At 44.9% G+C, this 27277-nt stretch overlaps 1 protein-coding gene across 3 annotated transcripts in view; it reads left to right on the top strand.

The window, feature by feature from the left end:
* The window catches only part of myh11b (myosin, heavy chain 11b, smooth muscle), a 194896-nt gene that overhangs the window by 121567 nt on the left and 46052 nt on the right, over positions 1-27277 (top strand). For all 3 annotated transcript variants that reach the window (XM_086000802.1, XM_086000801.1, XM_086000803.1), the window contains 9 exons: positions 9299-9451; positions 10316-10489; positions 15567-15740; positions 20497-20611; positions 23100-23290; positions 23991-24112; positions 25725-25794; positions 26473-26633; positions 26820-26928. In XM_086000802.1, the coding sequence (XP_085856928.1) occupies positions 9299-9451; positions 10316-10489; positions 15567-15740; positions 20497-20611; positions 23100-23290; positions 23991-24112; positions 25725-25794; positions 26473-26633; positions 26820-26928 (1269 nt within the window). The remainder of the gene's footprint in view (positions 1-9298; positions 9452-10315; positions 10490-15566; positions 15741-20496; positions 20612-23099; positions 23291-23990; positions 24113-25724; positions 25795-26472; positions 26634-26819; positions 26929-27277) is intronic.

Below are 27277 nucleotides of genomic sequence, written 5' to 3'. Positions count from 1 at the left end.
GGCTTCTGCTCACAACACTTCTTCACAGTCATGGGGATTGTGGGATTACCTCAGGAGGACGACGAGGCGGAGGAGGAGGAGGAGGAGGAACAGGAGGGAGGGCGGAGGCAGCAAGACAATCACACTTCTGGACGTGCTGTCCGTGACCGGCTCATCAGACTCCAATTTTCCTGAATGAAACCCCAGATCTCCGTAGCTCATCACATCCCCATCATACAATCCCTGTCTCACATCATATCACAGTGTCCTCCTGGGCGCAAAGGTGAAATGAGAGAGACCACAAAATATTCCAAACACACATAGATAAATTTATCTATAAACATATCACACATATGACATGAATTCTAATAAGTAATGACCCTTGTGCCTGCCATAGTTGAATAGCTGTCAATGTGTGCAAGGTGTGGGTGTGAGTGTTGCTAGGTAGAGATTGTTGATGGGTGAATGCTGGGAGTGTGGTGCATTGAGCAGTGTGTGAAGCTTGTGGTTCAGATGGTGGTATACAGCATTTGTTGATGCCTTCACTCACCCTGACCACCTGTGTGAGCTTGTTAAACTTCCTCCTGCACTGTGTGTAGGTCCTGAGGAGCACAGTGCTGCCCGTGACATGGTGTGCCACCTCCCTCCATGTAGTCTGGCAGACTTGTGGCGAGGATCTCCTGCCAGTTGGGGGGGGTACAGGACGTCCCGCCTTCTCTCCACCGCTAAAACCAATGCTTCCAAAGCTTCCTCAGAAAACCTCCGGGCTCTCTCCCTGGCGCGGAGATCTGCCATCGGGATTTGTAAATAAGTGCTCCTTCTCCTTGTCCTTCTTATGGTTGTTGGGGCAGCTGCACCCAACAATACCGAGAATGAGATGCTGCAGCATTAATGAACCTCCCCTTTAAGTAGTGAAAAAAGCCTGTGGCAATCATTACTTGCATTTAGACTGCCCCTGATATTGGTCCATCTTTTCAGTGTCACACCAATGAGTTTGAGCTTTTAGACTAGAATCATGACTGCAATCATTTTAATGAGGAGTGAGGATGAATTTTGTGTGCAGCCTAGACAATTTTCAACTGGCGCTAGCTAACTATTTTTAGTCTAAACACTGCCCATTTCTTGGCTATAACAAATTTCTAGCCCTAAGAATTTCACAAAACACTTGAAGCTAAGAACTTTCATATAGAGAGCTTGTTTTCCTAACCTTTGCCCCCAGATTTCCACGGCTACTCAGGAAGGTGGGGTAGAGCTGGGCCTGTGCCTGCAGTCGGTGCAGGCCCATCGCTGTATTTTAAATGACTGGGAGGGGCTGTTTCTGGCTTCCACCTCCTTTTTCCTGGCGTTGTGGCCAGGGAACACCCAGGTACAGGGACATATCATAAAGCTGGCATTGGGCTTGAGCTGGGAAGCCTCCTCAGACCAGATAGTCCAAGGGCGCCCAACCGCAGCCTGAAGAGGAACCCGAGGTAAGCTTTAAATTTGCTTTTACTTATCCACAGATCTTCGGAGCTCCAAGCTTTGGATCTCCATGGCTGCTTTTGAAGAGGCCCCAATACTGGCAGTCAGGAGAGGCCTACAGCTGTGCTCAAAAAATCTCCTTCCCCTTCTGCCAGCACTAAGTCCTGCCAGGGGGTAAGCCTGCACCAGGGTTGCACCCAGGTCATGTTAATATTAGGCCCGGGACAGGAAATTTAGGCACTCCTGGGCCTAGACAGGCACAGCACACTGTGGCCTCCATTAGTCTGCATAGGGACATCTAGATTATTCAAGTCATCTATATCTGTTTCGCGTTGTGTCTATTTTAAAAAGCTGCCAATCACATGGTCAACAATATATTAAATTTAATTTTATGCTGTAGTAGGGGGAAATATTGCTGTATTGCGGAGGGGGCAACAGACTCAGTTCCTGGGACTGCCTGCTGTAAAACTCAGCTAAAGCTCCACTATTGTTGCAGACAGAGAATGTTGCTCCTGTAGCAGGAATACTCTCTGCTGTTGAACAAGTTGCCACCATGTTTTTTTGATTATTATATTAGCAGTAGATGTGGCCAGTGATTCCAGGCCTGGTAAAGCATCTTCATATGTGAGAGTCGCCCTTTAATCCCAGAGTAATTAATCACAGCATCTCATTGTGTTTCTAACCCTCTGAGTACTTAATGTTCTTTGCAGTGTTTCAAGAATGTAACAGTTACTACTGGCTTCTCTTCCAACTCTTTTTGTTTGAGATCACAGCTGATTCCGCAAGCAGACCAGTGTCCCCTATGATCGAAAATGAGGGCCCTGAAATTCCACGGGGTTCTCCCTGTCTCCTGCCATAGCTTTGGTTGGAAGATCAGTGGAACGGTAGCAGAAACAGCATAAATGCCCAATTTTGGTCATTTCTCCAGGGATTCCACTGATCTTCCGTTGAAATTCTGGCAGTAGATTGGGAGAACCCCAACAGAACTTCAATGGCGTCCACTCCATGCATCTCATGAGTGGGAGTTGTGAGCCACAGGACTAGCAATTATTTTATTTGACCAAGATGGATCCCACGAATGGTTGCAAGGGCAGTCCACCCCATATTCTTGTTCTCTCTGATAGTTGGGGAAAAAAAACATACCGTTGGAACCAGAACTACAAGTTGAATTTTTAAAAAATATTTTAAGGTGACACAGAAGTAAAAGAAAATGACAAGCCCTGAAATTTGGTGAGAGTTCTTCTGGTCTCCCACCATAAGCTGGGCAGGAGATTGGTGGAACTTCTGGAGAAGTGGCTTAAAATGACCATTTATGTCATGTCTCTGGAGGTTCCACTGGTCTCCCACCAAAATTACAATGGGAGATTGGGAGAATCCCTGCAGAATTTCCAGGCCATTGCTTATAAAATGCTTAAAATAGCAACAAAGCTAGTCTCAATCCACAAGAGTTTAAATAAATATATTCTTCAGAACATATTTCTTACACAGTACAGTGAACAGCAAAATTTATACAAGACTCAGACTTCAGTAAACTTCCTAATAAGATGTTCATAGAATCATAGAATGGTTACAGCACGGAAGAAGGCCATTCAGTCAGTTGAGCCCGTGCCAGCTCCCTGCAAGAGCATCTCAGCTAGTCCTACTCCCCCGCCCTTTCCCCGTAGCCCTGCAAATTCTTTTCTTTCAGGTACTTATCCAATTCCCTTTTGAAAGCCACGATTGAGTCTGCCTCCACCACCCTTTCAGGCAGTGCATTCCAGATCCTAACCACTCGCTGAGTAAAAAAGTTTTTTCTTATGTCACCTTTGGTTCTTTTGCCAATTGCCTTAAATCTATGTCCTCTGGTTCTTGACCCTTCTGCCAATGGGAATGGTTTCTCTTTATCTACTCTGTCTGGACCCCTCATGATTTTGAACACGATCAAATCTCCTCTTAATCTTCTCTGCTCTAAGGAGAACTGGGAATTCTGCGGCGAGTGTCTCACCTCCTGATTCCCCAAAGCCAGCCACCATCTACAAGGCACAAGTCAGGAGTGTGATGGAATACTCTCCACTTGCCTGGATGAGTGCAGCTCCAACAACACTCAAGAAGCTCGACACCATTCAGGATAAAGCAGCCCGCTTGATTGGCACTCCATCCACCACCTTCAACACTCACTCCCTTCACCACCAGCGCACTGTGGCTGCAGTGTGTACCATCTACAAGATGCACTGCAGCAACTCGCCAAAGCTCCTTCAACAGCACCTTCCAAACCCGCGACCTCTACCACTTAGAAGCACAAGGGCAGCAGACGCATGGGAACATCACCACCTACAAGTTCCCCTCCAAGCCACACACCATCCTGACTTGGACCTGTATCGCCGTTCCTTCACTGTCACTGGGCCAAAATCCTGGAACTCCCTTCCTAACAGCATTGTGGGTGTACCTACACCATATGGACTGCAGCGGTTCAAGAAGGCGGCTCACCACCATCTTCTCAAGGGCAATTAGGGATGGGCACTAAATGCAGGCCGAGCCAGCCAGCGACGCCCACATCCCATCAATGAATTAAAAAAAAACAACATAGAAACATAGAAGATAGGAGCAGGAGTAGGCCATTCGGCCCCTGCTCCACCATTCAATGCGATCATGGCTGATCATCCAATTTCAGTACCCGGTCCCTGCTTTCTCCCCATACCCCTTGATCCCTTTAGCCTTAAGAAATATATCCAACTTCTTCTTAAATAGCCTACCCCTTATCCTTAGACTGTGACCCCTGGTTCTGGACTCCCCGACCATCGGGAACGTCCTTCTTGCATCTAGTCTGTCCAGTCCTGTCAGAATTTTATAAGTTTCAGTGAGATCCCCTCTCATTCTTCTAAACTCCAGCGAGTACAAACCCAATCGTCCCAATCTCTCCTCATATAACATTCCTGCCATCCCAGGTATCAGCCTGGTGAATCTTCGCTGAACTCCTTCCATGGCAAGAACATCCTTCCTCAGATAAGGCGACCAAAACTGCACACAATACTCAAGATGTGGTCTCACCGAGGCCCTGTACAACTGCAGCAAGCCATCCTTGTTCCTGTACTCAAACCCTCTCGCTACGAAGGCCAACATACCATTTGCCTTCTTAACCGCCTGCTGCACCTGCATGCTTACCTTCAGCGACTGGTGCACAAGGACACCCAGGTCTCGTTGCACTTCCCCTTCTCCCAATCTATTGCCATTCAGATAATAATCTGCCTTCCTGTTTTTGCCACCAAAGTGGATAACCTCACATTTATCCATGTTATATTGCATCTGCCATGCTTTTGCCCAATCACCCAACCTGTCCAAATCATCCTGGAGTTTCTCGGCATCCTCCTCACAGCACACACGCCCACCCAGCTTTGTGTCGTCTGCAAATTTGGAGATATTACATCTAGTTCTCTTGTCTAGATCATTAATATATATTGTGAATAGCTGGGGTCCAAGGACCGATCCCTGCAGTACCCCACTAGTCACTGCCTGCCACTCGGAAAAAGACCCGTTTATTCCAACTCTCTGCTTTCTGTCTGCCAACCAGTTCTCTATCCAAGTCAATACCTTGCCCCCAATCCCATGTGCCTTAACTTTACACGCTAATCTCTTATGCGGGACCTTATCAAAAGCCTTCTGAAAGTCCAAATACACCACATCCACTGGTTCTCCCTTATCTATTTTACCAGTTACATCCTCAAAAAATTTCAGTAGATTAGTCAACCCCAGCTTCTCCAGTCTATCCACGTAACTGAAGTCCTTCATCCCTGGAATCATTCTTGTAAATCTTTTCTGCACCCTCTCTAAGACCTTCACATCCTTCCTAAAGTGCGGTGCCCAGATTTGGGCACTGTACTCCAGTTGAGGCCGAACCAGTGTTTTATAAAGGTTCATCATAATTTCCATGCTTTTGTGCTGTATACTTTATTCATGAAGCCCAGGATCCCATAAGCTTTTTAAACTACTTTTTCAACCTGCCCTGCTACCTTCAATGATCTGTGCACATGGACCCGTAGGTCTGTCTGTTCATGCACTCCTTTTAGGATTGTACCCTTTAGTTTATATTTCCTCTCCTCATTCTTTCTACCAAAATGTATCACTTCACACTTTTCTGCGTTAAATCTCATCTGCCACGTGTCCGTCCATTCCACCAGCCTGTTTATGTCCTCTTGAAGTCTATCAATATCCTCCTCACGATTCACTATACTTCAAGTTTTGTGTCATCTGCAAATTTTGAAATTTTGCCCTGTACACCCACATCCAAGTCATTAATATATATCAAGAAAAGCAGTGGTCCTATAACGGATCCCTGGGGAACACCACTGTATACCTTCCTCCAGTCTGAAAAACAATCGTTCACCACTACTCTGTTTCCTGTCACTTAGCCAATTTCATATCCATGCTGTCACTGTCCCTTTTATTCCATGGGCTTCAACTTTGCTGGCAAGCCTTATAAATGTGGCACTTTGTCGAATGCCTTTTGGAAAACCATGTACACCACGTCAACTGCATTGCCCTCATCAATCCTTTCTGTTACCTCATCAAAAAGCTCGATCAAGTTGGTTAAACACATTTTGCCTTTAACAAATCAATGCTGGTTCCTTAATTAATCCACACTTGTCCAAGTGACTGTTAATTTTGTCCCTGATCATTGTTTCCAAAAACTTCCCCACTACTGAGGTTAAACTGACCGGCCACTCGTTTCTGGGTTTATCTTTACACCCTTTTTTGAACAAGGGTGTAACATTTGCAATTCTATAGTCCTCTGGCACTACCCTCATTTCTAAGGAGGATTGGACGATTATGGCCAGTACCTTCGCGATTTCTTCTTTCACTTCCCTACAAATGTTCGTGGCTTCTCTACAGAGCCCAACCTTTAGACATAACCTAAACTGAACTGAAGATATGATGAAAAACCAGCTTTATATATCTCAAACCAAGAGGCCTCTGTACAAAGCACTGCCAATCAATCTAGTTTAAAGGCACAATAGGGCATCTTGAGTATAGAATCACTTGATGAGCAGATGTTTGCACCTCATCTGTGGCTCACACATGCATCAAAGCTTTGACAAGGTATAATTGGATCAACAACAACTTATGAATATAGCACCTTTAACATAGTATAAAGGTCCCACAGCATTTCACAGGAGCGTTATCAGACAATATTTAACACCAAGCCACATAAAGGCCACGTTTTCTCATCGGTGTCGGGATGGGGGCGGGTCAGCTGTTTTCCAGGTTCCAGTTCCGCCCCCAGCTGCCTCCGCTCTGCAGACGTGATTTTCCCCTTGATTGGCCTTGGTAAGCCCACCTACCAGCCAATTAACAGGAAGCGGGTCTGATGACGTCATTTGATGACGCGTCATCTGCCGGTTTCCTTAAAGGGACCATGCACAATTTTATTTTGACAGTTGATTTTTCAGTGTTTGACAGCATTGAGGTGCTGAAAACACTGACAATCACTGCACAAAGGTGAACTCTTGCACCCAAGCTCTCCAATGACTCCCTCCGTATGTTTATGGAGGGAGTCACAGTACGCAGGGAGGTTCCCTTCCCTTCCAAGAGCGGAACAGACCTCCCCAGGACACCAACTTACCATGAACCTCCACCCAACCCCCTCTATCTACTTTATTACTTCCCCATCTCACTAGCCACCCCTCACACTCACCCTCATTCTACTGCAAGCATACCAACTAACAACACACAAGATGGTCACTTGAGAGGTTTAGCCAATGTCCATTTGAAGTTTCTAGTAATGTGTTGTCGTACAGTGAAATCTCCTTTTCAAAAAGTGCCCCTTATTGGACTGATCTGAGAACACATTGAGAAGTGTCTTACTGAGTTCCAGTGATTGTTCAGTCATAACCCCCCTGCCCCGCTATAGTGATGTGTGTGCATGGAATGGCTTGGACATTAAAGGGATGCTTCATGGTGCTGGTGTGGGATGGTGTCAACCTGGCACATCATGTGGCAGCCAGGGTTTACAGCATCAAGTGAAGAAAGTCTGGCCATGGTGATGCCATCGCTGGCCTCCCGGCCAGCAATTTTGTCAGGGGCTGATGCCCTGTGTCCAGTGCAGCATCAGGTGATGGCGGAGAAGGTTGGTGATGTTGGTGTTGGGGATGATTGTGGAAGGATTCGGAGGACCAAGGTCTGATTGTTTCATTGGCTCCGATGTTGCTGGAATAGATGGCAGCTGCAGGTGAGATGACAGAAGCGATCTGTCACTGGGGAGAGAGGTTCTCCCAATGAGGTGGCACTGGACATACAGTTGGATTTTAAAACTTGGAAGCTAAAGAAATCTGTATATGTATTAAAAATGCAGTAACCAATATTTTCTGTACTCTGAAACCACTTCTGCAGCTGTCATCTTTTCACAAACATCAGACCAGACTCTCAACATGCCACACTTACCTGGCGTGTTGTTTGGACATCGTAAAACCCGACCTAGAAGCTGTAAAATTGAAAAAGACCCTGAAAACTGCTCACCAGTACCTGTTAATAGGCAGTTAATTGCCTTTAATCCGTTTCCCGCCGCTAGGTGTCATGTCCATTCACAAATCGGGGACCCGACACTTGGGAAGGTTGTGTGGAGGCGGGTGCGGAACCCGCCGTCAATCAAAATGACTTTAACCTCTGACCTACCTCCAAACCCGCCGGCAATATCGCGGCCACAGAGATATTAGGATAGGTGACCAAAAGCTTGGTTAAAGAGGTAGGTTTTAAGGAGTGAATTAAAGGAGGCGAGAGATGTAGAGAGGCGGAGCAGTTTAGGGAGGGAATTCCGGAGCTTGGGGCTTAGGCAGCTGAAGGCATGGCCACCAATGGTGGAGCGATTAAAATCAGGGGTGCGCAAGAGGCAAGAATTGGATGAGCGCAGAGATCTCGGAGGGTTGTAGGATCAGGCCTCAGACAAGGGGTGTCCACATCCTGTCTGACCTGCAAATCAAAGATCCTGCCGCAAACTTCCGCTCCCCGTTCCCTTGCTGTCTTACATCAGTCTTACATTTTGTGACCAGCAGGACAAGATTGCTTCTACTTTAACATTAGTTAGTTCAAAAACAATGCGTTACCTCCAGGTTGTCACAGAACTCAAAGTACAGAAAACTCTTTGGTATCCGGCACCGACGGGACCGGGATGGTGCCGGTTGATAAAAAAATTCTGGATAAGGAAGAAGGGACATGAAGTAACAATTGCCCAAGGTATGAGAGCCCCGTAGCACAGCCAGAAGTGCTGGAGCCCCGTAGCACAGCCAGAAGTGCTGGAGCCCCGTAGCACAGCCAGAAGTGCTGGAGCCCCGTAGCACAGCCAGAAGTGCTGGAGCCCCGTAGCACAGCCAGAAGTGCTGGAGCCCCGTAGCACAGGTACAAGGGACCCGGTTACACAACCAGAGGTGCAGGAGCCATGGTTACACGGCAAAAGGTACGAGATCCCCGGTTACACAGCCGCAATTATATAGTATACGGAAGCCTCAAAACCTACTCCTGAATTTTGCCGGTTATTAGAGAATTCCGGATAATTAGGTGCCGTTTAAACGAGAGTTTCCTGTACTGTCTAGTGGTGAATTATCTGTTCCAAACACATGACTGCTCTGTACTTGAGAGTGTTGTCTGAGGTCAGGAGATGGTGGTGCTTGGTTCAGAGCACTGTGACGATGCACAATTATATCAAATAAAAATAAATGTTTGGAATCGCAATACAGTTTTAAATTCATAACTATCACTGAGTAAAGACACGTTAAAATGTTGGGTTTTTTGCTTGCTTTCTTGTACAGAGATTCGATTGGAGTTTCCAAAATTTACAAATCTACAACTGAAACATGACCTTTTTAAATGCTAATAAATGTTTCTGTCACAGGCTGACTTTGCTGTGGAAGCTTTGGCCAAAGCAATGTATGAACGTTTGTTTCGTTGGTTGCTCATTCGCATCAACAAAGCTCTGGACAGGACTAAGAGACAGGGTGCCACATTCCTTGGAATTCTTGACATTGCTGGCTTTGAGATATTTCAGGTATTCATTTGTCAAATAGACAGTTGTTTCTTTCAAATTTAATGGGTTCTATTTTCCAAATGTCTAATTTTTATGCCAACGTACTGCCGTGCAGAAAACAGCACACATGGCATCAAAATTTGCCTTTGCCGTAAGACCAGAATGCATTTTCTTGTACAAGTTTTATCATAGAGATAAACACTCATTGCTGGAGGCCAAAAAATGCCAATCGAGCCAATTATTGGAAATGAATCCCAGAATTATCCAATATTATTAAAACCTTATGCCATCTGTCCCGAGTAGCACCAATGGTGTTAAATCAACCGGTTAATTCGTCTGTAATTTCCACAGAGCTTCTCGCAATCTACTGCCAGAACTTTGGTGGAAGATCAGCAGACACCCAGAGGAACGGCATAAAAGGCTAAAAATGGCTGTTGATGTTGTTTCTCCAAAGTTTTGCCAACTTTCTGCCGAAGTTACGGCAGGCGATTGGGAGAACCTCGCAGAAGTTCTCCCCTCATTGTAAATGTTTTGTGTGCTGGGAAGAATTTCCAATGGGCATTGAGAACCTTTACCCTCCTGATGAAAGTTAATGGATCATAAACTGAGTTTTATCAACATTACTACTTGTACAGTATGTCTCCCAAACCTATTTGTACTCTCTTGTATATCTTCCATTTAATGTGTTCTACAAATGTCACCATTATGCCCATTGTAAATGAAAGATTGTGTATTGGTGATGTATGTTTTTTTTAAATCTGAAGATTTTACAGCTATTGCAGTTGAATAATTTTTTTCTATTATATAAACAATGTGTACACACTCCATGTAATAATAAGAATGCTGAAATACTCTAATATTGATATTTCTTTTTGTTGTTTATAGGACAATTCTTTTGAGCAGCTCTGCATCAATTACACCAATGAGAAGCTACAGCAGTTGTTCAACCACACCATGTTCATACTGGAGCAGGAAGAGTACCAGAGAGAGGGCATTGAATGGAATTTCATTGACTTTGGCCTGGATCTGCAGCCCTGCATAGAACTGATTGAAAGGGTGGTAAGGAATATGAGATAAATAATGACATCAAAGTCATGGGGCTGGATTTTCTCAATGGAGACGTGATGGAGGCGGGATTGCTGCTTGCCGGGTCTATGTCCCGCTTCCATCAGCCTCTGGCCAACCAGCGGGATTTCCCCCTGATTGACCTTGTTAAGCCCGCCTAGCGGGCTCAGCAGGCCAATTAGGGGGGAAGTCACTGACAGAGCACGTCAACATCTGACGTGCCATCTGTCAAGATTTCTTGAAAGAAGAAATGTCAGCGTTTGACAGCTCTGTGAAGCTGTCAAACACTGACATTCTATGTAGTTTGATGAGTCCTTGGGCTAAAAATTCGGTATCGCCGCGCCAGGCCTTTAGTGCCCGAAATTTAGCGCTGGGCCGGATTCCCCTAGCGCCCGCCTGAAATTCAGTAGCGCCGCCCCAAGACGGAGGCGGGCGCTATTGGAGGGTTTGGCCGCCTCGTTTGGGGCGAAGAATGTCAGTTTCCGGCGCCCAGCTGCCGCTGCGGCAACCGATGCGGTGCGGCAGGCTGGGGTACTGCAGGCCTCCTCCTTCTCTTAAGGAGGCGCTGCCTGCAGCCGTGAGATCGCCGCTGGATTCCCCCGTCAAATGAGCCCGGCACCACGGAGAAGTGCCGGGCTCGTGGGAGTCACACACCAATGCCGCGGGGGGGTGGTGCAGGAGTCTGGGGAGGGAGGTGCAGCCAGGCGGCCGCCGGGAAAGCGGCCGGCCGCCCCTCCACCTTTATGCGCCGGCCTCTCGGAGCTGTAAGGCACCGTTTTGCAAACGCTGTTTGTGGCCGCGACGGGCGAGGCGGCCGCAACTGAATTTGGCCATCGGGACGGATTACCATTGGAACCGGGGCGCTGCGCACACCGATGACGTCATCGGTGCCGGCGCAGCGCTACCGGCTAACGCCGATGTTAGGGACCAACTCAATTTCGGGCGCTAAAAAACTTCCGCCGCAAACCACTTTATAGCCAATAAGTGGGCGCAAACGCGACTGAATTTCTAGGCCCTTGTGTTTAGGACTCATCAAACTTTTCAACTTAGCAGAAATCACCTGGCTGTTGGCTCGGAGGATCCAACAGCCAGTCTGTGAAATCTACAATGAAGATGTCGGGACTCTGATCCACCACGGCTGAAGGCTGTAGGCAGAAACAAAGGTAAGTGAACATTTTATAACACTTAGCACTCACCTTACATACTTACCACTCCACATTTGCGCCCATCACTCACCGCTACATCTCACTTTCAGCCCCCTCCGACCCCTGCAGACCTCCTTCACGTCTCCTCCACCCCGCGGGGTTCTCCGAGGCCGGGAAGCCTGCACTTGAAATGGTAAAATGGGACTAATCCTTTTTTCTACCTGTTAACAGGCAGTTAAAAGGATTTAATCTCTTTCCCACCTTGAGGAGATGGGATCCAGGGCAGAAGGGCTTCCCGCCTCCTGGCAAAAGGGCATGGAGGCGGGATGGGGGCGGGTAAGCCAGCCGCCCCCACATTCTGCAACTTTACCAGCAGTCCCGCCAATCGGGGCTAAGAAAATCCAGCCCATACAATCTGTATTGGTTAAATAATTTTGTATGCGGATGCTTGTTGTTGTTAAGAAACTGTATATTGGGAATTGATAGATCACACGAGAATTGTGGATGAAGCAGGCCATTCAGCCCATCTTAATTCAGCCATCCGGAGAGGTCCCCATTGTAGCATCCGATTGTCCCTTAAATGATTCCTGGATTTTTGCCTCCTGCTCTATCTGGAAATTTATTCCACATGTTCATCACTCTTTGTGTGAAGAAGGATTTCCTGATATCAGTCCTAAAATGATCTTTTACCAGTTTGAATTGGTCTCCCTTTGTTCTACTCACACTGTTTAATCTAGAGTAATATTCCAAATGTTTCCATATCGTTAACCGTTTTATGTCTCTCTATAAGATCACCTCTCGTGCATGTCCTTTCCAGGCTGAAAAAGCAAAGTCTCTCCAGTCTTTCCCCATAACTCAGAACCCCGACATTGGGGATCAGGCTTGTGGCTCTTCACTCTGCTGCCTCCAGTGCTTGAATGTCTTCCTTGTTTCTTGGCAGTCCGAATTGGATGCCATATTCAAGCTGCAGTGTGACCAGAGCACCATAAGCCTTGAACACTACCTCCTTTATATTCCATTGTTTCGGCTATGTAGCTCATCATCCTATTGGTTTTGCTGATAGCTGTCCTGCATCAGTTGGACATGTTTAGCATTGAGTCTGCTAAGACACCCACGTCTCTTTCAGATTCATCCTTAGCTTAGTATGTGTGTTATCTATTTTCTCTTCATCTGTGTGGTACTTTACATTTGTCTGCATTACTTTCACCTCCCATTGTTCTGCCTACTTACACATCTTGCCCAACTCGTGCTGTAATTTCTGAGCTTCCTCTTCCAGTTCCATTGTCCCTGCTATTTTGGTATCATCTGGAAAATGGACCACCTGAACTGAGTTTCTGAGTCCAGGTAATTCATGTAAATTAGAAACGGGAGCGGTCCGGGCACTGAGCCCTGAGGTACCACACTCAGTACTTCTCCCCATTCTGACATAACGGGGGAGAAATTCGGTATCGCCCCGTTTGGGGCGCAATTATTGGCCAGGCGTAAAGTTTAGCGCCTGCCGCTAATTATCACCTCCGACTGCAAACTTGACATCTATCACCCCTGGAGGTGATTGGAGCACTAAATCAGGCGCTACATACCTCTCAAGGCGCTAACGCCGAGGAGCGAGGTGCTAACTCAGAGAGCTGGCAAAGCTCATGTGATGTCAGTCAGCAATGGAACACAGACACACTGGTGCCGGACAGTTCTTAAAGGGGAGGATTGATCCTGCTCTCCATCCACACCCTGCTCATTGCAGCCTTGAATCTCGGCCTGGAGAGACCTGTACATCAAATCTGTTGGAAAGAACAATGGAGAGGCCCAGGGAAAGAGCTCTGAGTGCAGCCCCCATAGCCTCTTCTAAATCGATGCAAGGAAGGTCAAATCAAAATGAACCTGCAAAATGCTGCTCAGTACCCAAAACTCCTTCACACAGCATTGAATCTCTCCAGAAGTCAGTCTCTCTCTCTCTATCTCTCTCAGAATGCATGGTGCAAAAATGTCGCTGACAAAAAAAGGCAGGAAGCGGTCACCTTTAAATAGCGCTCCCCCAGTCCCTTTCCGACTGCAAAACGCTCCCCTCAACCTGTCGTTGCTAGCGGCAGGCGGTAAGGCAGGGGGCGCCATTCAATATCCGGTCTGGGGCATTGCACGTTCGACTGACATCAAGATCTGCGGGCGCAGGAGATCGTGGCGGTAGTGTTTAGCGCCGCTGCAAAATGTCTGGTCAATTTCTCGAGCGGCACAAACATCGCCGCGCCTGGGCGCTAGTTGTTTAGCGACTGGGAGGCGCAAAGCAGCCAAATTTTTCTCCCAACTTCTCTAAGGAGTAGGCCTGTCCTTCAGCAGTTTCTTGTCTATTCGCAGGGTTTAGCCTGAATCCCTAGAGTTTTTGGGTTTAATAAATAGCTTTTTGTGTGGAACTTTGTCAAAAGCCTTTTGGAAGTCGAGGTACACCATGTCATAGGTTTACCACAGTCCACTTGGGCTGTCACTTCCTCAAAGGAGTTGAGGAGGCTGGTCAGGCAGGATCTTCCCCTTCTCAAATCAATGTTGACTTCGAGAGTTTGGGTTCAGATCCAGCTCCAGCTCAGAGAGGTGGAGTGAAAATTTCCGGTGGACTTCAAAGTGAGATGAGTGCATGGTGCAAAAATGTCGCTGACAAAAAAAGGCAGGAAGCGGTCACCTTTAAATAGCGTTCCCCCAGTCCCTTTCCGACTGCAAAACGCTCCCCGCAACCTGTCGTTGCTAGCGGCAGGCGGTAAGGCAGGGGGCGCCACTCAACTTCCGGTCCGGGGTGTTGCACGCTCGATTGACATCACGATCTGCAGGCGCGGTTGATAGTGGCGGTAGTGTTTAGCGCCGCCGCAAAATATCTGGTCAATTTCTATGAGTGCATCCAGTGTGACCCCAGATGCCATGACATATACTGTAAAACTTCCAACTGTGGCGGAACCACCAGAGGATTACGGACAATTGTATATAATTCCTTTTACAGCAATGTAGTACAGCTGGGGGCTGCACCTTTTAATGTATCTGTTAACTGTACTAGGGCTTCTTTCCTGTACTCCGCATGATGACGTCATGCCGTCCGTCACGTGATCTCTCAACGGTGGGAAGAACATGATGACAGAGCTCGGAACCTTCTAGCAGTTTCCAGAGAGCTTTCAAGCAGACCAGACCTATTTGCATTGTATCCTACAGTTTCCTGTACAGCTTCATTTGTTCATTAAATTTTATTGTTTTTGATTTTCTGAGTCGATCTCAATTCTTCGGCTAGGAACCCCAGTTCCTACACAACCATAATTCACTACTCCTTGGGTTGTTTCACTACAAGATGGTATAATAGATGGGTGAGAAACATCAGTGTCACTTTGATATGGTAAGGGTGTTCTTCTGAATCTGTGATTGAAGTGTATGGGGTATTATAAGAGAATATTTACACTATAAGATGATTGCTGCAAGGTCAGAAAATCAGTAGCACTTCAAATCGAGTGTGTTAGCCTCTACACCTTATTCTCTGATCTGCACTCCAGCAAGACAGGTCTGTAGCCCCGAAAATATCTGAGCTAGGAGCTTAGTCTTACTGTTATGCTATAATGGGTTTCAATACCACTAATTTTTCTTTCAAAAATTAGAATGATTACAATTGTTTTTTTGAATTATTTTGAATTATTTTCCAACAGAATCTGCCTAGTTTCCACTTGGTACCTTCGCGTGACATAGCCAAGATCAGAAATTCTGAGTGTAAAAAAAAAGAATAAATCCACATTCAACCACTCGGTGCAGTTGCATGTCAAAACACGAACCTGCTACAGAGAATACTTGCATTACTGAATTGAACAGAACTTCATCCCCTCAATAAGCTGATAAACAGGAAGCGTTTTCTGTGATTTATTTTTGTTACTTATTGTGACTGTTAAGTATTTTTTTTATCTGATTTCCAGACTAACCCCCCAGGTATTCTGGCTTTGCTCGATGAAGAATGCTGGTTCCCTAAGGCCACAGACAAGTCGTTTGTGGCGAAGGTGATCCAAGAGCTGGGCAACAATACAAAATTTGCCAAACCTAAACAACTTAAGGATAAAGGAGACTTCTGTGTTATTCATTATGCTGGCAAGGTAGGAACCAAGTAACCAAGGCTACAAGTTGAAACGAGTATGTCAACAGTTTTTCAAAACCTAAAGTGTGAAATGAGTCCAAGTAAAGATTGTGCGACATAATAATTGCAATAGATGAATTTTGAAACAGCCATTGCAGGCAGGAAAAGGCTGACCATAGAAACATAGAAGATAGGAGCAGGAGTAGGCCATTCGACCCTTCGAGCCTGCTCCGCCATTCAATGAGATCATGGCTGATCATCCAAATTCAGTACCCTGTCCCTGCCTTCTCCCCATATCCCTTGATCCCTTTAGCCTTAAGAAATATATCCAACTCTTTCTTGAATATATTTAATGAATTGGCCTCTACTGCCTTCTGTGGTAGAGAATTCCACAGGTTCACCATGCTCTGGGTGAAGAAATTCTTCCTCATCTCTGTCCTAAATGGCTTACCCCTTATCCTTAGACTATGACCCCTGGTTCTGGACTCTCCGACCATCGGGAATATTCTACCTGCATCTAGTTTGTCCAGACCTGTCAGAATTTTATAAGTTTCGATGAGATCCCCTCTCATTCTTCTAAACTCCAGCGAGTATAAGCCCAGTCGACCCAATCTCTCCTCCTACGTCATTCCTGCCATCCCAGGGATCAGCCTTGTGAATCTTCACTGAACTCCTTCCATGGCAAGAACATCCTTCCTCAGATAAGGTGACCAAAACTGCACACAGTACTCAAGGTGTGGTCTCACCAAGGCCCTGTACAACTGCAGCAAGACATCCTTGCTCCTGTACTCAAACCCTTTTGCTATGAAGGCCAACATACCATTTGCCTTCTTCACCGCCTGCTGCACCTGCATGCTTACCTTCAGCGACTGGTGCACAAGGACACCCAGGTCTCGTTGCACTTCCCCTTCTCCCAATCTATTGCCATTCAGATAATAGTCTGCCTTTCTGTTTTTGACACCAAAGTGGATAACCTCGCATTTATCCACGTTATATTGCTTCTGCCACGCTTCTGCCCAATTACCCAACCTGTCCAAATCATCCTGGAGTTTCTCGGTATCCTCCTCGCAGCACACACGCCCACCCAGCTTTGTGTCGTCTGCAAACTTGGAGATATTACATCTAGTTCCCTTATCTAGATCATTAATGTATATTGTGAATAGCTGGGGTCCAAGGACCGATCCCTGCGGTACCCCACTAGTCACTGCCTGCCACTCGGAAAAAGACCCGTTAATTCCTACTCTCTGCTTTCTGTCTGCCAACCAGTTCTCTATCCAAGTCAATACCTTGCCCCCAATCCCATGTGCCTTAACTTTACACGCTAATCTCTTATGCGGGACCTTATCGAAAGCCTTTTGAAAGTCCAAATACACCACATCTACTGGTTCTCCCTTATCTATTTTCCCAGTTACATCCTCAAAAAATTCCAGTAGATTAGTCAAGCACGATTTACCTTTTGTAAATCCATGTTGACTTTGTCCGATCCTGTCACTGTTTTCCAAGTGCTCAGCTATTACATCCTTTATAATAATGGACTCTAGCATTTTCCCCACTACCGATGTCAGGCTTACCGGTCTGTAATTCCCTGCTTTCTCTCTACCACCCTTTTTGAATAGTGGGGTAACATTAGCTACCCTCCAATCCATGGGTACCGTTCCAGATTCCAGCGAATTTTTGAAGATGATCAGCAATGCATCTACTATTTCTAGGGCCACTTCCTTAAGTACCCTAGGATGTAGATTATCAGGCCCTGGGGATTTATCGGCCTTCAATCCCGTCAATTTCCCTAACACCATTTCCCTACAAATACTGATTTCTTTCAGTTCCTCCCTCTCATCAGACCCTATGTTCTCCAACATCTCTGGGAGGTTATTTGTGTCCTCCTTTGTGAAGACAGAACCAAAATATGCATTTAATTGGTCAGCCATTTCTTTGTTCCCCATTATAATTTTGTATTGTTGTATGGTCGCCTCACTATAGGAAGGATGTGATTGCTTTGGAGAGGGTGCAGAGAAGATTCACCAGGATGTTACCTGGGATGGAGCGCCTCAGCTATGAAGAGAGGCTGGACAGGCTGGAGTTGTTTTCCTTGGAGCAGAGAAGGCTGAGGGGGGACCTGATTGAGGTGTACAAAATAATGAGGGGCATAGATAGGGTAGATAAAGAGGAACTTTTCCCCTTAGTGGGGGGGTCAATAACAAGGGGGCATAGATTCAGGGTAAGGGGCAGGAGGTTTAGAGGGGATTTGAGGAGGAACTTTTTCACCCAGAGGGTGGTTGGAATGTGGAACTCAATGCCTGAAAGGGTGGTGGAGGCAGGAACCCTCACAACATTCAAGAAGCATTTGGATGAGCACTTGAAATGCCATTGCATACAAGGCTATGGACCAAATGCTGGAAAATGGGATTAGACTGGACAGGGATGGATGGGCGGCGCAGACACGATGGGCCGAAGGGCCTCTTTCTGTGCTGTAAAACTCTATGACTCTATGACTATAACTTCCCCTGCTTCTGACTGCAAGGGACCTACACTTGATTTCACTAATCTTTTTCTCTTCACATATCTATAAAAGCTCTTACAGTCAGTTTTTATGTTCCCTGAAAGCTTACTTTCATATTCTATTTTCCCCTTCTTAATTAATCCCTTTGTCCTCCTTTGTTGAATCCTAAACTACTCCCAATCCTCAGGGTTACCGCTTTTTCTGGCCAATTTATATGCCCTCTCCTTGGATCTTATGCTATCCCTAATTTCCCTTGTTAGCCACGGTTGAGTCACCCTTTTGGTTTTATTCTTATCCCAAACTGGGATGAACAACTTCTGTAGTTCATCCATGCGGTCTTTGAATGTTTGCCATTGCCTATCCACCATCAACCCTTTGAGTGACATTCCCCAATCAATCCTACCCAATTCGTGCCTCATACCATCATAGTTTCCTTTATTTAAATTCAGGACCCTAGTCTCCAAGTCAACTACTTCACTCTCCATCCTAATGAAGAATTCTATCATATTATGATCGCTCTGACCCAAGGGGCCTTGTACAACAAGATTGCTAATTAATCCTCTCTCATTACTTAATACCCAGTCTAAGATGGCCTGATCTCTGGTTGGTTCCTCGACATATTGTTCCAGAAAACCATCCCATAAACATTCTAGGAATTCCTCCTCCACAGTATTTTTACTAATTTGGTTAGCCCAATCTATATGTAAATTAAAGTCACCCATGATGACTGCTGTGCCCTTATTGCACGCGTCTCTAATTTCCCGTTTAATGCCATCCCCAACCTCCGTATTACTGTTTGGAGGTCCATATACCACTCCCACTAACGTTTTCTGCCCCTTGATATTTCTCAGTTCTACCCATACAGATTCCGCATCATCAGAGTTAATATCCTTCCTTTCAATTGTGTTAATCCCCTCTTTAACCAGCAATGCTACCCCACCTCCCTTTCTTTTTTGCCTATCCTTCCTAAATATTGAATACCCCTGGATGTTGAGTTCCCAGCCTTGGCCACCCTGGAGCCATGTTTCTGTAATCCCAATCAAATCATATTCGTTTACCTCTATTTGCACAGCTAATTCATCCACCTTGTTCCGAATGCTCCTTGCATTAAGACACAAAGCCTTCAGGCTTGTTTTTTAATGCTCTCAGACCTATATGAATTATTATTTACTGTGACCATGTTTGATTTAAACCGTTGAGTTCTTTGCCTTCTAATTTTGTTTTTCTCCTTCCTGTCTTTTGCTTTTTTCCTTGTTTCCCTTTCCTCTGTCTCCCTGCTCAGGTTCCCAACCCCCTGCCACTTTAGTTTAAACCCTCCCCAACAGCACTAGCAAACACTCCCCCTAGGACATCGGTCCCGGCCCCGCCCTGCCCAGATGCAAATTGTCCCGTTTGTACTGGTCCCACCTCTCCCAGAACCGGTTCCAATGTCCAAGGAATTTGAATCCCTCCTCCTTGCACCATTCCTCTAGCCACGTATTCATTTGAAATATCCTCCTATTTCTACTCTGACTAGCACATGGCACTGGTAGCAATCCTGAGATTACTACCTTTGAGGTCCTATTTTTTAATTTACCTCCTAACTCTCTGTATTCTGCTTTTAGGACCTCATCCCGTTTTTTTACCTATATCGTTGGTGCCTATGTGCACCACGACAACTGGCTGTTCGCCCTCCCCCTCCAAAATGTTCTGCAGCCGCTCCGAGACGTCCTTGACCCTTGCACCAGGGAGGCAACACACCATCCTGGCGTCTCGATTGCGGCCGCAAAAACGCCTATCTATTCATAAACTGCAATAGCCTGGTCACTTTCTATTGTCAAAATCAATAGCACTTATCAAAACAAGCTGCTTCTTTAAATCCATTTTTACTTTTGGACCTTGAAATGTAGAACTTAAATTGAACTTGCCACAATTTTCTTTATATTTCTTTGTTCTTGACACTCCAGCCCATTGATCATGATTTGATTGCAACGTCTGCCCATCAGCCAAGTAGAACCTTTTGTTCTGTAATTAAGTAGAGCTGGTGTTGGCCTCTCTCTTTTTTATGAGTCCTGTGGGTGAGGCTATGGTCCTGGGAAATGTTCGTTCCAGAGAAAATAAACAAGGGCAGAATCTTCTACAAATGTTTTGGAGCCATGCTGAGGAACTGTTTATGCAACAATCTCAGTAAATGGTGTGTTTTCCAAAATGTATTAATTAAGAACAGACCACAGAGTTTAAGTAGACATAATGAAACAATGCAAAACTCTAAGATGTTAAAGGTCTTATTTTTCAGGTCCCTTACAATGCAGGAAACTGGCTGACCAAAAACATGGATCCACTAAATGATAACGTCGCCTCGCTGCTGAACCAGTCGTCTGATAAATATGTAGCGGAACTGTGGCGAGATGGTGAGAACATTATTAATAAGGATGAATTTGACAGCAATATATAAACCAATAATTACTTTTTAAAATTACACTTTGGATGCATTTTTGCGCTAATCAAGAGGCAGTATGTCAATGCTGGGCTGTGCAATACTCCCCATTTCCGACATTTCTACAAAATATAACATATGCACTTTAAAGAAGAAAAAGTAATTAAAAACACAAGACCTTTTTTGACCATTTCATCCAATTCTTTACCCTATGACAGCATCAGAGTAGATGGCAGTCTGCCTGCTCTGGTGAGGGACCATCAGTGCCCTCAATGTGGGAAGCCAGCTCTCCCGATAAGTGAAAGATGCAGTATGTATTGCACAGATTAGATTGATTAATCTAAAGAGGAAAATAAATCATTTTAGGATGTATGGGCTTTTATACAAAGCCCTGGTTAGACCACACCTGGAGTTCTGGGTACCACACCTTAGGAAGGATATATTGACCTTGGAGGGAGTGCAGCGTAGGTTTACCAGAATGATACCCGGACTCCAAGGGTTAAATTACGAGGAGAGATTACACACATTAGGATTGTGTTCCCTAGAATTTAAAAGGTTAAAGGGTGATTTAATCGACGTTTTCAAGAAATTAATGAGAACTGATAGGATAGAGAAAAACTATTTCTGCCAGTTGGGGAGTCCAGGACTAGGGGACATGGCCTAAAAATTAGAGCCAGGCATTTCAGGAGTGAAATTAGGAAACCATTCTATACACGGGGGTGGGGGTAGAAGTTTGGAAAACTCTTCCGCAAATGGCAGTTGATGCTCGGTCAATTGTTAATTTTCAATCTAAGTTTGATAGATTTCTGGTTTTTTTTTATTCGTTCACGGGTTTTGGGCGTCGCTGACAAAGCCAGCATTTATTGCCCATCCCTAATTGCCCTCGAGAAGGTGGTGGTGAGCCGCCGCCTTAAACTGCTGCAGTCCGTGTGGTGAAGGTACTCCCACTGTGCTGTTAGGGAGGGAGTTCCAGGATTTGACCCAGCGACAAGGAAGGAACAACGATACATTTCCAAGTCAGGATGGTGTGTGACTTGGAGGGGAACTTGGAGGTGGTGGTGTTTCCATGCGCCTGCTGCTCTTGTCCTTCTAGGGTCGTGGGTTGGGGAGGTGCTGTCAAAGAAGCCTTGGCGAGTTGCTGCAGTGCATCTTGTAGATGGTACACACTGCAGCCACGGTGCACCGGTGGTGGAGGGAGTGACTGTTTAAGGTGGTAGATGGGGTGCCAATCAAGTGGGCTGTTTTGTCCTGGATGGTGTCGATCTTCTTGAGTGTTGTTGGAGCTGCACTCATCCAGGCAAGTGGAGAGTATTCCATCACACTCCTGACTTGTGCCTTGTAGATGGTGGAAAGGCTTTGGAGAGTCAGGAGGTGAGACACTCGCCACGGAATACCTAGCCTCTGACCCACTCTTGTTGCCACTGTAATTATGTGGTTGGTCCAGTTAAGTTTCTGATCAATGGTGAACACCAGGATGTTGACGGTGGGGATTCGGTGATGGTAATGCCGTTGAATGTCAAGAGGTGGTGGTTAGACTCTCGCTTGTTGAAGATGGTCATTTGCCTCGCACTTGTGTGGCGCAAATGTCACTTGCCAATTATCAGCCCAAGCCTGAATTTCATCCAGGTCTTGCTGTATGCAGGCACGGACTGCTTCAATATCTGAGGAGTTGCAAATGGAACTGAACACTATGCAATCACTCTCACCTCAACTCTGGAGTTCAGCTCTTTTGTCCATTTTTGGACCAAGGCTGTAATGATGTCTGGAGCCGAGTGGTCCTGGCAGAACCCAAACTGAGCATCGGTGAGCAGGTTATTGGTGAGTAAGTGCCGCTTGATAGCACTGTCGACGACATCTTCCATTGCTTTGCTGATGATTGAGAGTAGACTGATGGGGCGGTAATTGGCCGGATTGGATTTGTCCTGCTTTTTGTGGACAGGACATACCTGGGCAGTTTTCCACATTGTTGGGTAGATGCCAGTGTTGTAGCTGTACTGGAACAGCTTGGCTAGAGGCACGGCTAGTTCTGGAGCACGAGTCTTCAGCACTACTACTGGGATGTTGTCGGGGCCCATAGCCTTTGCTGTATCCAGTGCGCTCAGCCGTTTCTTGATATCATGTGGAGTGAATCAAATTGGCTGATGACTAGCTTCTGTGATGGTGGGGACCTCAGGAGGTAGCCGAGACGGATCATCCACTCGGCACTTCTGGCTGAAGGTGGTTGTAAACGCTTCAGCTTTGTCTTTTTAACCAAAGATGTGGGGCAAAGGCGGGTATGTGGAGTTAGGTCACAGATCAGCCATGATCTCATTGACTGACGGAACAAGCTCGAGGGGCTGAATGGCCTACTCCTTTTCCTATGTTCCGATGTTTGGCACTTCAATTACACCCCAAACTGTGCATTTATTTAACAAGTCTACAAACTATCAAAACTGATTATATCCTGAATTTATATTTTTAAGTGGACCGTATTGTTGGATTGGACCAAGTGGCTAAAATGAGTGAAAGTACCCCGGGTGCCTCAAAAACCAAAAAGGGCATGTTCCGTACAGTGGGGCAGTTATACAAGGAGCAGCTGACCAAACTCATGACTACACTGCGGAACACCAGCCCCAATTTTGTGCGCTGTATCATTCCAAACCATGAAAAGAGGGTAAGTTACCATGGTTCTCTCCACTTTAATGAGAATGTTCATAGTATGGAGCAGCTGAAATTTCATACAAGAGGATTCCAAAATGAAAAATGAAGTTGGGTAGCAGACATCAAGAGCTCAGATTGTTCCTTTTTTACTGTAGAATGTCCGCAGTAAGCTAAAAGCTTGTAAGAAAAGGAAGTGAATGTGTGTGTTTAGCCAACTAGTGATAGCTATTGAAACAAATGGTCTACTATCATCGTCTTTCTTAGTGAACATGTGTAATTCTGTCATTACAATGAAGGAAACTGGATTAACCATGTGCAAATGAGTAAGGGGCAGTTAAAAGTTAAGGGAAATATTAATAAAATAGAAATATAAAGATGAATGGATTGGAATTGCATTGTGCAATATTAGTGACAAGCATGTTAACATGCAGATATGAAATTCCTTTGTCTGCTAATTTAACAAGAGCGCTAACCTGTTTATTTTAAATAGGTTCATAGCTTTGTTAAAACAGCAGCCAGAGGATTTTCTTACAAATGCACTAACATGTTCAATGAGCAAATCAAAAATATAAAAGGACCTGTAAAGGTTTATAACATACAGACAATGCTGGACAGGAAAAGACCTACTGGGGTCCATCCAGCCTGTCCCATACGAGCCTGAAAGTTCCTACAATCTCTCTTGAGCTTAACTAACAAGAGCCTTGCTCTAACAGGCTGGCAAGCTCGATGCGCATCTGGTGCTGGACCAGTTACGGTGCAATGGTGTTTTGGAAGGTATCCGGATCTGCCGCCAAGGATTCCCTAACCGGATTATCTTCCAGGAATTCCGCCAAAGGCAAGTAACATTTTCTCTGTTGCTAGACCAGGGTTGGGGCCAGCTTCAGTGGCTAATATTCTCAATGTCCGTTTTCCAAACTAAAGGGTCATTACAGAGGACTGAATGAACAGTTTCGATCTAGTCTAGATCCTGTTCGAAATACTCAAGATGGACCACTTAATAACAGACTCAATGTATAATAATTTAGTTCCACTTGACCAGTATAACAAGAGAATAGAATTAAAGACTGTATCTGTGTCTGAAGGTTATATATAAAAAGGACACTAGGTAGGAATTGAAGATAAAAGGAATTTCCCCAAAAAGTGTTAAGTGGCATTTTTATTTTAAAAAGTAACAAGGCTAAAGTTTATCCATTAGGTCCATCAACATTAACCCCTCCCCTCATCCCCCCCCCCCCCCCACTTAGTGTTCTCTGCTAACACAAATGATTCCTAGAATTTACAGTGTACTTTTGTTTCTGTGGAATATCATTTTGCTTTGTTCACAATGAAACGTTTAACTTTTTAAAGGAGATACCTGTAATAATTATGGGGCCCTTCTTATGTTCACTGTTAGGTTGGTAGCAGTGTGGCAGTCATAATAAATCAGCACATTCACACTGCCATTGTAATATCTGCATTTTCATTTACTTTTCATAGAATCATACAGCACAAGAGGAGGCCATTCGGCTCATCGTGCCTGTGCTGGCCCTTTGAAAGAGCTACCCGATTAGACCCACTCCCCTGCTCTTTCCCCATAGCCCTGCAAATGTTTTGTTTTCAAGTACATCTCCAATTCCCTTTTGAAAGTTACTATTGAAGCTGCTTCCACCACCCTTTCAGGCAGTGCACTCCAGATCATAAAACGCTGCATCAAAAAAATTCTCCCCATCTCCACTCTGGTTCTTCTGCCAATTATCTGAAATCTGTGTCCTCTGGTTACCGACCCTCCTGCCAGTGGAAACAGTTTCTCCCTATCTTCTCTATCAAAATCCTTCATAAATTACTTCCTACATTTGGGACCATTTGCCCATCAGCTTCAGTGTTCTGTGACAGGTAGCACAGACTGTGAAAACACCTGTAAGGCCCAGGGCTATTCTGTCTGGTATTGAAAATCAAGAAATTATGTTCATGGAATTAAATAAAGCATCGCTGTGGATCGTATGATCCCATCAACACTTATTAGCTTGGAACATTTTTAAATGTTCGGTTTCTGTCGAGTAGTGCAGTGACTGAACCAATGCGCTGGTGATGATAGAATATTTGGAACATCACAGAATCCTTGAAATGTCATTGAAGAAGCAAGCAGTAGAAATGTACTGAACTTCTGTGGTAGGTATGCCCTCTGCACCTTGTAAGAGTGAACTTGTTTTAGTGTTGGGGGCATCTTTTATTTATAAGATGTTAGTTGTATGTGTGCCATTGCTATATATGTGCTGTAAAATAGCTTTGAATATCATTGTACAAAAATGTAAAATCAGCCCCTGAATCTTTGTATCATTCATAAGATGTAGGGATCGACAATCAATGTCTCTCATTAATGAGACATTCTTGTACAGAATCCACTTACATATCATTAAACTTGGACTGGATAAATGCAATTAATTATTAATCAATAATGTTTCTTTTAGATATGAAATTCTAACTCCAGGTGCTATTCCAAAAGGATTCATGGATGGAAAACAGGCCTGTGTACTTATGGTATGTAATGTGATGAACTGACAGAAACAGGAGCTGAATGTATTGAGCTGAAACTTCCACTCGCGGGATGGTTGGGAGTTAGGTATTTGCTGAGGAGCCATTCCACCGGCTCCCTTGCATTCACCGACACTTCCTCGATTTTCCATTGGAAGTGATGACAGAAGTTGAATATGCCCAACTATATTCAAGTGGGCGCATTCAAAAGGATATGTTAATATTGGTTATACATCATCAGATGCATTTTTCATCATTAATGCCTCAGCCACACTGGGCATCAGGAACACATTTGCTATTTTTAGCTGGATAGGAAAATTTAGGCCATTGTACTTGGACAAGCATTGCCAGTTTGTGCTGCATCTTTCACATTAATTGATGTGCAACATAAAAATAATTCATTTCAACTAAACATCAATCACTAATTATGAATATTCAGGATATCCACTTTGCCCAAAGCAGCAATTGGGTGACAAATATGTAAAGCATCAGACAGCATCCTTGTCCTGTCATCTCCATATTCTCACTGACAGCATACATTTGCAGCAGGCCAAATAGAAAACTTTATCTTAACAGCATGGTTTAGTGCAAATTCCACCAGCAGTTTTAGCAAATAGATATTTCCTTTTTTGTCAATAAACTGAAATTCTGAATTGCTATTAAAAAGCATTGTGACTGTTCTAGATCAAATCCCTGGAACTAGATTCTAACCTCTTCAGGATCGGACAAAGTAAGATCTTCTTCCGAACTGGTGTACTGGCTCATTTGGAAGAGGAGAGAGACCTGAAAATTACAGATGCCATTATTGCTTTCCAAGCTCGAAGCAGAGGCTACCTGTCCAGAAAGTAAGCTCTTCATAACAACTGATTTTACTGCACAAGTACATTAAACACTTTGAAATGTACTCAATGTTAATTTGATGAAAGTTGCCCAGTATTTTGTACTGAAACTGGATTGCTCACCATCAGTTTTCTCCTCTGTTGCCCTGAGGCGTGAGTGCAGGATGCTAATGGTTCTCTGACTGATTACAGGGCCTTTGCTAAACGGCAGCAGCAGCTCACTGCTATGAAAGTGATTCAGAGAAATTGTGCTGCTTACCTTAAACTGCGCAACTGGCAATGGTGGAGACTGTTCACTAAGGTTAGTTTAAATAACTTTCATCGGCTTGTTAATTTCTTAGAGGATTATGTATATTTTCTTCCATTTGCTGATGTTAGACAAGAGGTCGCCATGAGAATAAAGTGAGGAAATCCCCCTCGATACTATCACTGACTTCATCACTAACATTAGCAAACAGAGGAAAATATATCCCATTAATAATCATTAAAAATATATTGTAACTCTATTCTATGCTGTTTATTGAGTTTAGAGGTACATGATATAGATGATAACAAATAGTAAAAAAAAAAGCATTTTTTTCCATAGAAGACTACAAAGAAGTTTCTGCTTTTTGGTCACCCCATCTGATCTGCACAAATTTATTGACCAC

This window comes from Somniosus microcephalus, chromosome 11 (assembly GCF_052327205.1).
Source record: "Somniosus microcephalus isolate GS21.2 chromosome 11, FLI_Smic_1.0, whole genome shotgun sequence".
NCBI lineage: Eukaryota > Metazoa > Chordata > Chondrichthyes > Squaliformes > Somniosidae > Somniosus > Somniosus microcephalus.
The sequence above is the reverse complement of the archived record's forward strand: the minus strand, read 5'-3'. Positions and strand labels throughout refer to the sequence as shown.